This window comes from Myotis davidii, unplaced genomic scaffold (genome assembly GCF_000327345.1).
Source record: "Myotis davidii unplaced genomic scaffold, ASM32734v1 scaffold539, whole genome shotgun sequence".
Classification (NCBI taxonomy): domain Eukaryota; kingdom Metazoa; phylum Chordata; class Mammalia; order Chiroptera; family Vespertilionidae; genus Myotis; species Myotis davidii.
In genome coordinates, this window is record NW_006290028.1 from 653,672 (window position 1) to 667,122 (window position 13,451).

General features: G+C 36.9%; 1 protein-coding gene across 2 annotated transcripts in view; it reads left to right on the top strand.

Moving 5' to 3' along the window:
• Window positions 1-13,451, top strand: part of FAF1 (Fas associated factor 1) — a 184,614-nt gene that overhangs the window by 99,747 nt on the left and 71,416 nt on the right. For both annotated transcript variants that reach the window (XM_015563297.1, XM_015563296.1), the window contains 2 exons: window positions 8,529-8,665; window positions 11,655-11,743. In XM_015563297.1, coding sequence (XP_015418783.1) covers window positions 8,529-8,665; window positions 11,655-11,743 — 226 coding nt within the window. The remainder of the gene's footprint in view (window positions 1-8,528; window positions 8,666-11,654; window positions 11,744-13,451) is intronic.

The window sequence follows — 13,451 nt, forward strand, 5'->3', positions numbered from 1 at the left end:
ATCTGGGGGTCCCCTGCCCAGGCCTGACGCCTGGGCCAGAGGCATCAGGCCTGGGCTGGGGGCAGAACCAGTGATGGGGGAAATGACGGTCCCCTGCCCAGGCCTGACGCCTCTGTGAGAGGCGTCAGGCCTGGGCAAGGGGCCGATCCTGCCATTGGAGGGTGATGGGGGTCAATGCCTGAGGGCTCCCAGTATGTGAGAGGGGGCAGGCTGGGCTGAGGGACACCCCCCCCCCACACACACACACACACACACACACCCAGTGCACGAATTTCGTGCACCGGGCCCCTAGTTTTACATATAAACAAGCTAATTACTATATCTATTTTCTCCCAGTTTTACACAAATGGTAAACACTATTTAACACCCTATTTTTTCCATTGATACTACATATTAAATACATCCATATCAGTTCATTTTATGGCTACATAATATTCCCTTCAATTCTAAAAGATACTATAATTTAATCAGATCCGGTTGTGGGAATTTGAATTATGTCCAATATTCTGCTATTACACGCTTACACTAATTAACTGTGCACTTAGGTGATTTCCACATGGAAATATATTTATAGACTGGGTTCCCAGATGTAGAAGCACTGATTTAAGAATATAGGTGCATTTTAAATTTTTTAAATATATTTCTATTGATTTCAGAGAGGAAGGGAGAAGAAGAGAGAGATAGAAGCATCAATGATGAGAGAGAATCATTGATCGGCTGCCCCCTGCACGCCCCCAACTGGGAATCAAGCCTGCAACCCGGGCATGTGCCCTTGACTGGAATTGAACTGGGACCCTTTCCGCAGGCCCATGCTCTATCCACTGAGCCAAACCAGTCAGGACTGTATTTTTAATTTTAATAGATATCGGCAAATTGCCCACAAGGGAATTGGCACCAATTTCACTCTTACTAATGGTGTACACAAGTGCCTATTTCCCTATAACTTTGCCAATGCAAGGTATTACCAAGTTGTTTTACCTTTACTAATTTGACAGATAGAAATGGTTTCTTCCTCAGCCAGAGTGGCTCAGTTGGTTGAGCATCATTGGTCCTGTACACCAAAAGGTTGCTGATTCGATTCCCTGTCGGGGCACATACCTGGGTTACTAGTTTGATCCCTGGATGGGGCATATAGGAAGGAAACCAATTGGTGTGTGTGTGTCTCTCTCTTCTCTCCCCCTCCCCCCTTTCCTTTTTTCCTCTCTCTAAGTATGTTCTCAGGTGAGAATTTTTTTAAAAAATCATTTCTTGGTGTATAATTAGGAGTTAATTCATTCTGAGTTATTTTGATTATTTTTTCAATGTTTCTGAGCCATTATTGTTTCCATTTCTAGAAGTTGTCTTTATATATTGTTTGTTAAAATTTTTCCTTATTGTTTTATTAGAGTTCTTTATATACAGGGGTAGGCAAAAGTAGGTTTATATTTGTGCATATGCGAAACAGTTTATTCTTGTATTATTTATTAATTATTGTATTATTTTCCATACAAACATCTGTAAACTTACTTAGGCCCACCCCTGTATTATGGATATTGAAGTATGGTAGCAATCATCTCAGGTAGAAACTGTAGTTTAACTTCTTTCTCAGAAGGCCCGGAAGTCTCATTCCAAATTTAGGAGACAAAGGACTGGGAAAAGTATGTAACTCCCTTTCTCTAAGCGTGGCTTGGTTTTTCTCCGGTCTTCTGAAACATTAAAATGTGCTGGGCGGCATATCTGGCGCTTCGGCCAGGTGGGGCACGCTGTGCTCTCTGTTCCTAGAACACATAGATAGGAAGGTGGTCACTGTACTGATGCTGTACTGTGTTGGGAACAAACTGTGTAAACAAGGCTTTGTAACTAACTTTGTGGTTTTTGCAAATAAAAACGCTGTAACTCCTGTAGTCAGCACTGCAGTTCAGTCTTTGCTTTGGCAGGTGATGTAACTGTAGTCGCTGGCCAGCTTAATAAAGGCTCCTAAATCTTGATCTGAGTCCCTGGTGGTTGTCTCCGCGCGTCACCCCATTACAGATATTAGTCTTTTTTCTGTGGTTTAAAATTAATAATTTTCCCCTCTATTTATTATTTATCTTTTGATCTTGTTATGTTTTTTACCATATAGAAAATTGTCAAAATTACCAATTTTGACTTTTATACTTAACTCTGCTCCAGCTTTACTAACCTTTTTATTTTTTTAATCCTTACCTGAGGATATGTTTTTATTGATGAGAGAGAGAGAGAGAGAGAGAGAGAGAGAGAGAAACATGGATCAGTTTCCTCCCGTACATGCCCTAACCCAGGGATCAAACCCGCAACCCAACTATGTGTCCTGAACAGGAGTCGAACCCGCCATCTTTTGGTGTATGGTACAACACTCCAACTAGGGCCTTCTTGTTACCTTTTAAATATGCTAGATACTTTTCCATTTGCTGTTCTCTCTGCCTGGAATTCTCTTCCTGGAGACATGTGTGTTGTTTCCCTTCCTCCTTCACCACTTTGAGTCTCTCTGATCAAATAACAACTTTGCAGTGAGACTTGCCCTTACCATGTATTTTACCCTCCCCGTCCCTGCTTTCTTTTTCGACTATCACTTGAAGCTCACACTCTTTAGAGCAGCGGTTCTCAACCTGTGGGTCACGACCCCTTTGGGGGTCGAAAGACCCTTCCACAGGGGTTGCCTAAGACCATCGGAAAACACATATATAATTACATATTGTTTTTGTGATTAATCACTATGCTTTAATTATGTTCAATTTGTAACAATGAAAATACATCCTGCATATCAGATATTTACATTACGATTCATAACAGTAGCAAAATTACAGTTATGAAGTAGCAACGAAAATAATTTTATGGTTGGGGGTCACCACAACATGAAGAACTGTATTAAAGGGTCGCGGCATTAGGAAGGTTGAGAACCACTGCTTTTAGAGGTATCTGTTTGTCTCATATCAGATTGCAGATCATCTATATGAATGAAGCCAGTGAGAATTAACATCTTCAACATGGTAATCACCTCATAGGCTGGACACTTGGTCTAGTGAAGCTGCCATTTTCCAAAACATTGAGAGGATAACTTCTGTAAAAACTGGTTTCAGACACAGCGTAAAGCCTTACAAAGAAAGCAGTCCTGTGTCCTGAAAGCAGTGTTTTTTAAAGTGTAGTCCATTACCCTGGGGTGGGTTAGCAGCTTATTTAAAAAGCAGTTTCCTGGGCCTTACCCCAGATTTATTGATTCAGAATCTTTGAGGGAATGGGACTGAGGAACTTGCCTTATAAATAAACTTGCCGGGTGATTCCTAGACCATTAAAGCTTGATGATTACTTCACTGCATGCATAGTCAGTGCCCCCAGCTTAGTCATGTACCTTGTTTACATAACTCAGTTTGAACCAAGATTTAGGATTATTTCTAAAAATCAAAGCCACTGTCAAAAGACAAAAGGGTATGACCCTGGTTGGTGTTCTCAGTGGTTAGAGTGTCGGTTCTGAGCACCAAAGGGTCACAAGTTTGAATCCCAATCAGGGGCGCGTACCTGGGTTGCAAGTTCAATCCCTGTCCAGGTTGGGACTTATGCAGGAGGCAACCAGTCAGTTGATGTCTCTCTCTCTCACATCAGTGTTTCTCCCTCTCCCTCTCTCTCTCTCCTCTACTCCCTCTCTCCCTTTCTAACAATCACTGGAAAAAAAATATCCTCTGGTGAAGATTAACAACAAAAATACACACAAAGGATTATGTACCCAGGGTGCTGAAGATCAATCCTAATGGAGGAACTTCAGAAATGAGCTAAACAATGAGATGGGCTTACAGACTTGTGGAAATGATAATGTAGAAAACAAAACTCTTTGGCTAGCCTGGTTTGCAGATGCCTAAAATCTCACTTTACACATTAAAGGACCCTGGCTTTAATTTTCCCATTAAAGGGAAAAGGGGAAGAAAGGAGAGTTGTGTGTTGGCAAATAAGTATATGATCTCTAAGATACCTTATCTTATGTTCTGGTTTTTCTACCAAAGTACATAAATATGGTTAAACAAACACATGAATGATTATGTATAAGTAGTACTATATTAACACATAAAGATTATGTGTAAGTTATTACTATAGTAAAAACACTAGTTTGGTTTGTTACCAAAGCGGCTTCAAAAGAAATAGTATAAGGTTAGCAGCTGCAGCTAAGGAAGTACACCAGTATATAGAAGATTTACCTCAAACTGTGAGAAGTCCTATAGCAGTGTTGAACATGAATTGCTTCTGCCCATTAAATTCATTTTGGGGAAATGGTTCACACATTATCAGAAAGACATTTAATGTGTTTAATGGCTCAAGAGTAAACAGCCAGAAATTTTGATATTGACTCTTGGTTTTAAAGTAATTAACATTAAACATATAGATGTATTAAAAAGAAAATAGTGATTTAGTTTCATATCCACTTTTCAATATGTGACTTTTTGTAGTATTGCACAGCTGCAGCATCTAGAATTGTATTTTCTCACTTTCCAATATCTATACCTGCTCTTTCATTCTTTGAATTAAAGTAAAACCAGTGACTTTTTATTTGGTCAGCAGTTCTTTGATGCTGTATCTTATACAAAAAATCTTTTCGTGTTGGCCTATCAGTATAAACTATCATTTTAATCCTAAAAGTTATTATGATAAAAATATTAACTATCATTATACAACTGATAATAAAATAGGTACCGATTTTAAGAGACTACTATATTCTAAGAACAAATCTGAGCGTTTTCTTTATTTTTACAAGAATGTAAGTATTTTAAAGATGGGTTATTCCCACCTTACATCTCAGGCACCTTTAAACTTATGGGAGCCACACTGAAATGTAATATTCAGGAAGCCTCACCCAGTTTTGCAGCCTCTATTTTTTATCAAATGTGCCCTTTTTTACAGTTTCTAGTACAGAGTAACTAAGTAGTAAATGTTTGTGGAATTTCATCGCCCTCCCCCTAAATTGCTGTTTCTTTTAGTATATATTTTATGTTGAAGTACAACTTGGTAAAAATTAGTAACTTATGTAATTATGACTTTGATTGAAAGAAACTAAGCTATATCCTGTTTTGAATTAAAATGAGATTACTTTTTTTCATATCTGATTTATTAGTAATCCTGATTTCCATTAGCAAGTTAGAAAATATCTAGTATCTGTGCTTCAAAGACTGAAAATTTTACTAACGATTAATATATGCTAGCCATCAGATGTTCTATTTATTTTTCTCTCCAAACTTTTGATTAAAAGGTGAGATTTTATCTTAGATTTCTAATAGCAAGAACTGGTGAATATGAGCTATGGATTAGATTTTGTTTCTTCACCAAGGTCACAGTTTGAGACTTCCCACTCCCTAATCCAACCCCCAGAGACAAATGAGTTGTGTTATTATACCTGATTTGTGATTAACTGTTTTCTTTATTTTATTTCCTTAACCCTTTTTCTTGTTCTACCTCCCTTTTTCTCTCCCTCATTTTACCCTCTTAGTGAGGGTATTTGTTCTTTGTCTTTACATATTTGTCACTTTAGCTTTTTGTTTGAGAGGTTGATTAATCAACTTGTTTTTCCCCAGATAGGTCTGTGATAAGTAGGTTGTTTGATTTATTAAAATATTTTATAATGAAAAACACAAAGCCATTTTTCCTTCCCACAGAACAGTTGCCTCTGCGCCCCCTTTTGAGTTTGATATTGCAGGAGTCCAGTTACTGTAGACACCATTTATCCCTTCATGGCTCCTCACCCTGATGAAAACCGTATGCAGTTAGTTAGGTTGACAGCTTTGGTGTTGCCACTAAATGCACGGGCATACTTACCTCTTCTCAAGGAAGAAAATACCACAACAAAAGAACCACATTATTTTCTCTTCAAACAACTTGTGTCTTCCGTGTGTGTGTTTGTTCTGGTGTTTTGAGCTGGATTTTTGCCGCTGGTAGTGTGCTGTAAATGCTGACTTTGTGGCGTGAATGATCTTTACAACAAGCAGAACCTCCCAGCCACGAGAAAGATTTGATATCTGTGTTGTGAAGTGCTTATAAATTGTAGTGGAAGGAATTCACAAGTAAGAATTTTATGATTTGTGGCTGTCCATTGTCCCTATGGGCTGTCAATGATTACAATTTGAAAATCTCAAAGTATACATGATTCATATCTTAGGAAGATTAATTGCATTAATTAAAATTTTAACAAAGTCTCCCTTTGATTAGAACAAATAGTTAGTTAAGACCACTAGAAAGCATCAACTGGCTGTATGATCCCTGTATTTCTCAACTGCTTTCAAAAAATTAGAATGATTTGCCAATACCTGGTAGAACTGATTACTTTGTTGTTTTATGGTTAATTGAACAATTGTGTCTTTGAAGTCTGCACCTCTCTCGAATGTTTTGTGTAGCTTTGAAATTTGTGTTACATATTATTTTAAACCCAATAAAATAACTATATTTTCATAATTATTTTTTCTTTTAGATCATTTTCACAAAAAGAGAATTTGGCAACTACACAGTTTTCAGGCAAAATTGTTTTAAAATTCAATTCATAAAACTACTAAGCCTTCCTCCCTTCCTTCTTTCTGTTTTGAGGAGTATCCCAATTTAGCTAGTATTTGGTATCATTTGTGAGCTAGCTCTGTGATGGCATTTACTGCGTGATATCCATTTAATCCATCAGTGTGAAAGCAACAAGACCTTATTTTCTCCCTTTTGTAGGAAATGACACTATGTTTTTGTTTTTGACATCTTTAATTTCAGAGGTTGCCAATGATCAGATCAGGATCAAGATTGACTTCAAATATTTTAGTAAGAAATGGAAAGAAAAATGAGATCTTAACTTTCTAGTCTCCTAAACTACACATCATTGAGAAACAAGCTATATGGATGTGAAATTTGGGATAGAGGCTTAAGCTGCTTGAGCACCTTTTATCTCATAATAGTTGTAGAATATGAAGATCTGAATTTCCATAGGGGCACTGGTATTTCATGGCCAACAATGTTTTTATTGTTGTTTTTTAAAATATATTTTTATTGATTTCAGAGAGGAAGGGAGAGGGAGAGAGAGAAACATCAGTGATGAGAGAGAATCATTGATTGGTTGCCTTCTACATGCCCCTTATTGGGGATCAAGCTTGCAACCCCGGGCATGTGCCCTGACCGAGAATCAAACTATGGCCTCCTGGTTCATAGGTTGATGCTCAACCACTGAACCACACTGGTCAGGTAACAATGGGTTTCTTAAGGCCATGTCATTTTAAATTGGAGTGAGTTCTGGTTATTGCTTCTCTAAATATGTATATGCGCCTGCCTTCAAATGAACTTATTTGCAGTAGTGCTAACTTGCTTTAACATTCTTGCCGACAATTCTAATGGACCTTAACACGGTCTACTTTATATAGTCACATCACAGGTTTTGGGAAGGATTCAGTCCAAATTTTGGGGGTGAATTTCTATACACAAGAAATATATGAGCTTTAAAGATTAAGAGGTTTGATTCTATTTTGAATTTGGATATCAAATGAATCTAAGCACATGACATTTTAATGCTGTTTATCTTTTCAAATAGATTTACCTTCTAATGCATGTGACAATAGGACTTTGCTCATCAGCTGGAACGTACATTTCAGAGGAGTTGTTACCTAAAATATTATCATAAGGCATAAGAAAACACACGATTTAAGTTGCCTTTCATGAACATAATTAAGAATTAATAAGCTAGTACTGATGGCTAGTCCCCAGAATTTCCAGTTTTGCCTTTTGTGACCTGTGTTATTAAAAGTCCATTATTTTTACAGACTTTATTAAATTGGATCTTATTAAAGCATTCTATATTTGCATTTGGTCTTTCATAATTCATTATTATTATGACATTTACTTTTTACCATCAGATCTGAAAACATATCATAAGCTACCCTTTTCTCTTGAAAGAAATGCTAATTTCAAACAGTCCTCTAATAGAAGAGAAAAGCTTTATCAGTTTTTTCATTTATTCCAGATCGTGTTAAGAATACTAATGCTAGACTTCGGTATGCTAATATCTGAGCTTTTTTTGGCCAAAAGCTTAGAATTATTATTTTTATCCCTTACTAAGTATGAAACTAAAAGATCTGCTACTATTGGAGAAAACACGATTCTAAAGTACAATTCTTGTTTCTAAAAACTTGTGGAAATGTTGCTAAATGCTCTTTATATTAGGATAATGGTAGTCAATTTAACTTTGTACCTTGAAATATTTGTCCTATTTAAGAAATTGTTTTCTGTTAAAATTCATTTTGTTTGTTTTCTCATAGTTTAGGGTAGCACAGCTTACAGTGTTTAAGACTAAGAATCCTATGCTGTCAGCCTCATGTGGCATTTAGGGTGTGTTGCCTGCTTTTCTAAATGATAATCATTTCTATATCATTTATTTTGGTAGTGGAAAATTCAATATAGCAAGACTTTACATATTGATATCAAACAAGCTGTCTAATTTTAACAACAAATTCAGCAAGTTTTATGTTGGGATACTAGTAAATTTATTAAACTCTGAAATGAAGCTTACTTTGCATTTTATCTCATTTTAGATTTCTGACCATGTGCAATAGACACTTTGGCAGTGTTATTGCACAAACTATTCGGACTCAAAAAACAGACCAGTTTCCACTTTTTCTGATTATTATGGGAAAGCGATCATCTAATGAAGTATTAAATGTGATACAAGGTAAAGTACATGTCACAAGGGGAGTACAGTGCCTTGTGTATATGATAACCTACAATATTTACTGTCAAAGCTGACAGCCATCTTTTATATTGGTGAATATTTTTGCATTTGAAAATATAGAACTTCTTGAGGAAGAAAAACTTCAAAAAGTATAGGTACTATGAAAAATGAAATACTCTGTATGAAAATCCAACAGAAATGCCTTAATAAAGTTACACAGCCCTTGAGACATAGGATAATCGTGTTAAATCTTCAGTATTGCTTAATTCCCTAAACTAGCAATTAAGTCATAACCAGTTGTCAAATATGACATTTCATATATTTATATATACCTAGAGATTTGCTGAATGTGTGATTAGTTGAAAGAAATGCTTATCTTTAGTTATCTAGAAAGTTCAATGACTTGATACTACGAATGGAATTGTTTACAAGGTAAATCCATCTCTAAGATGCAACTCCGATGCATGAAGTTATTAGGATACCTATGAATTTAAACTTCCAAAAACATTAATCTTTAAATTCTTTACTAAAAAAATAAGTGAATGATTTTTTTTATTGATTAGCATAAAATATTACCTTATTCGTGGCAAAGCTTAAATTGAAAATAATACCTCTTTCCTATGCCACAGGTAAAAAGATGTTTCAGGAGCACAGACTAAATAAAACCTCAGTATTTTATGTTTTCTCTATAATTAGAACATTCCGTTTCATAAATAATGATAAAGAACTGCTCATCTGCCCTGGCCAGTTTGCTCAGTAGAGTGTTGGCCCATGGACAGAAGTGTTTGGGTTCAATTTTTGGTCAGGGCACATACCCAGGTTTAGGGTTCGATCCCCAGTAGGGGGCTCTTAGGAGGCAGCCAGTCAGTGTTTCTCTCCCTTTCCCTTTCTCTAAAATCAATAAAAACACACTTTAAAAAATATTCACTTTTTTGTCTACATAGCTATGTGAGGTCAGATTGCTTCATAAATTTCAACTAAGACAATTTATTATAATTGATTTACTATAGGAGTAGATATGAGAATCCAATTTACTCTGTTAAGCCACACATTAAAGAGATTTTTTTTTTAAATGTTAGACAATCCTATTCTTTTCACTAAACTTTTTCTATTGGAACATAGAGTCATTTTTCATAAAAAATGTGACATTTATATTAACACGTCATAACTTTATTATTGTCACTTCTAAAAGATTTGATAAGTATGTTTTATTTTTTTATATATTTTATTGATTTTTTACAGAGAGGAAGGGAGAGAGATAGAGAGTTAGAAACATCGATGAGAGAGAAACATCGATCAGCTGCCTCCTGCACATCTCCTACTGGGGATGTGCCTGCAACCCAGGTACATGCCCTTCACCGGTATCGAACCTGGGACCTTTCAGTCCGCAGGCCGATGCTCTATCCACTGAGCCAAACCAGTTTCGGCAGATAAGTAATGTTTTAAATATTTCAGTTTTAATTTCTATCACAGTAAATGTTGATAACTATAACCCACATACAATTCTTTAGGGATCTCAAGAATATAAAGGGATTCTGAAGCCAAAAATTTTGAAAACCGCTACAGTAAGCTATAAAGAAGAAATTTGCCCTGAACTTCATTAACTGGTATCTTTTCTCCATCTTGGATCATTAAGGGCTTAAGTATAAAGTACCCATAAGACCAGTTTGGCAGTGAGTCCTTACAGTTAGGGTTGAAGCATCCTATATAGTAAAAGCCTAATATGCTAAGTGTCCGGTCATCCAGTCAGCCATTCAACCAGTCAAAGCGGCCTTAGCATATCATATGCTAATAATATACTAAGGTTGCCCAACTGCTCACGATGATGTGCACTGACCACAAGGGAGCAGGTGCTCCGACCGATAGGTTAGCTTGCTGCTAGGGTCCAGCCAATCGGGACTGAGCTAGACAAGCCGGACATGCCCTGGAGCCCACCAGCAGTCCCTCCCCAGCTGGCCAACCTCCCATGTCCCTCCCCGGCCCCAGTCGTGCACCGGTGGGATCCCTCGGCCTGGCCTGCACCCTCTTACAATCCAGGACCCCTCGGGGGATGTCGGAGAACTGGTTTTGGCCCTATCCCGCAGGCCAGGCCGAAGGAACCCACTGGTGCACGAATTCGTGCACTGGGCCTCTAGTAGTTTATAAGCATTGGCTTAAGCCTGAAAATTAATGGTCAGTATTTAGTCAGTTTTACCACTATGAATGGTATTTTCCCATTGATGATTCCAGTACCCTCCATAAAGTATTCATGCCTTGAACTCTGAGTCATATGCACTACAGTTTACAAATAAGAAATGAAAACCCAAGGATTTGCACAGGAACAAAATCTGCATTAAACTTGATCCTAAACTTTTTGCCATTTATCATGTCTCTTAATAATAACTACCAGTGATTATACGTGTATTATGTACTAGGCACTTTATATTATCTCTAATCCTCCTACGAGCCCTACAGAGATAGTGTTACCTTTATTTTGCAGATAAGAATATTGATCCTTAGAGAGCTACAGTCAATCACTCATTCACTTATTTATTTGTTTATTAAGTGAATATTTGTTAAACTCTCATCATGTGCTAGATAATTTCTAAGTACTAGATCATAGTGGTGAAACTAGGGTTATAACTATGACTACAAAACCAGTTTTAACTAGATAAGAGCATATTAGTTCGTATTTTTTAAAAATATATTTTATTGATTTTTTACAGAGAGGAAGGGAGAGAGATAGAGAGTTAGAAACATCGATGAGAGAGAAACATCGATCAGCTGCCTCCTGCACATCTCCTACTGGGGATGTGCCTGCAACCCAGGTACATGCCCTTGACCGGAATCAAACCTGGGACCTTTCTGTCCGCAGGTCAACGCTCTATCCACTGAGCCAAACCGGTTTCAGCTAGTTTGTATATTTTTTAGATTATAGTTATTATGATTAATTCTAGAATGACTTCCTATTTTATAATAATTAAGTTTGACAATCTCCATGTGTTGCTAGGTAACACAACAGTGGATGAGTTAATGATGAGACTCATGGCAGCAATGGAGATCTTCACAGCCCAACAACAGGAAGATATAAAGGATGAGGTAAGGTGAAAGTTTAAGTAGACATTTACTAGAATTTTGATGAGTGATTTGTCAAATGGTGATGCTTGCCTATGTCATGATTGATAAGTAAGAATGATAAAGATGCATTTCCAGATTAAGCAAGACTTTTATGTCATTGAGTTTACCTTGCAGTCCACTCTTTTCATGATCCCATGACCCAACAATTTTTTTTAACTTTATGGACATTTATGCTTTGCTAGATTTGGTGTGATGGCAGGAGGTGAATTTGTAGGAAATGAATTCCAAAGCGTACTAGTATTTACAGAAGAAACTACAGTCCAGGAAATCTTGTCTACTATATGGGTTTTTTACTCACTTTTAAGGTCCTTTTTACTCTTTTTAAATATGAGATTGACTAGCAATAAACATAGTTTGCATTTGAACATATTTTTTAAGCATTGTGAGCATTAGCAAAAGATCTCCAAAATTCTGAATTTCTCAGTCTCTTGAATATATTCATGTGGTATAGAGAACATGAGTATAGAACAGCCGTGGGCAAACTACGGCCTGTGGGCTGGATCCGGCCCATTTGAAATGAATAAAACTAAAAAAAAAAGACCGTACCCTTTTATGTAATGATGTTTACTTTGAATGTACATTAATTCACACAAACACTCCATCCATGCTTTTGTTCCGGCCCTCCAGTCCAGTTTAAGAACCCATTGTGGCCCTCGAGTCAAAAAGTTTCCCCTCCCCTGGTATAGAACCTCAAATAAAATACTGATAACAACAATGTTGATAATGACAAAGGTTGTCAACACTTAATGAATATTTATCATGTGCTCCTCAAAACTTATGATCCTCAAAACAAACCCATGTGGTTATATATGAATCAGACAGTCTGGCAGGAAACAGGTGGCACTTTCAAACTGGGTGAATTGAAAAGAGTTTAATAAGGGAACTGTATAAAGATATGGACAGGGTTAGTGGAAGTCAGCAATGGATAATACAGAGCCTAGGGCTTAAGGGAGCCATTACCATCCTTATGGTTAAAGTCCTAGGAATGGTGTATGGAGAGGACTGCTTCTGATAGAGGGATATAACCAGCCCTTGGTGACCTGGTAGGGAATAAACTGCTAGTACCTCCTATTCATATAACCCAACTAGAACTTCCATGGGCAAAAAGCTAGGTAGAGCATGGACACTGAGGGGCAATGGAAGGTAATCTAGCACAGATAGGTACTGTTTTCTCCATTTTTCAAATGAGAAAACTAAGGATCAGAAAGTTAATTTACCCAAGGTCATACAGCTGGTTGAACCTATAATAATCTTAAGTGATGATTAGTGCTTTATCAGTCAAGAAATTTCTAGATTTGGAAAATAGCTTTAAGAAAAAATAAGAAACAAATATTAACATTTGTTTATTTGAGATGCTAAGTTCACAGCTATTAATAAAATTATTTTTAATTTTGTTTCTTTTTAATTAAATTATGAAAATATTTCTGTAGAACAGATGAGGGAGACTTTGATTTCTGAGCAAAGATGAAAAGTTTCTAGGTATAGTGAATGTTTTCAATAGAATACCCTTTATCCATTGCAAACGGGACATGTAGACAATTTTAATATAATCTTGTATATTGTATTTTATTTACTTATTGCTGGGGTCCAACCCCAGCAGGTCCAGGGGTCCCCAAAGGTGTGGACGGAGTCAGCGAAGAAGGAATGACATGGAGACAGCGTTCAGTTG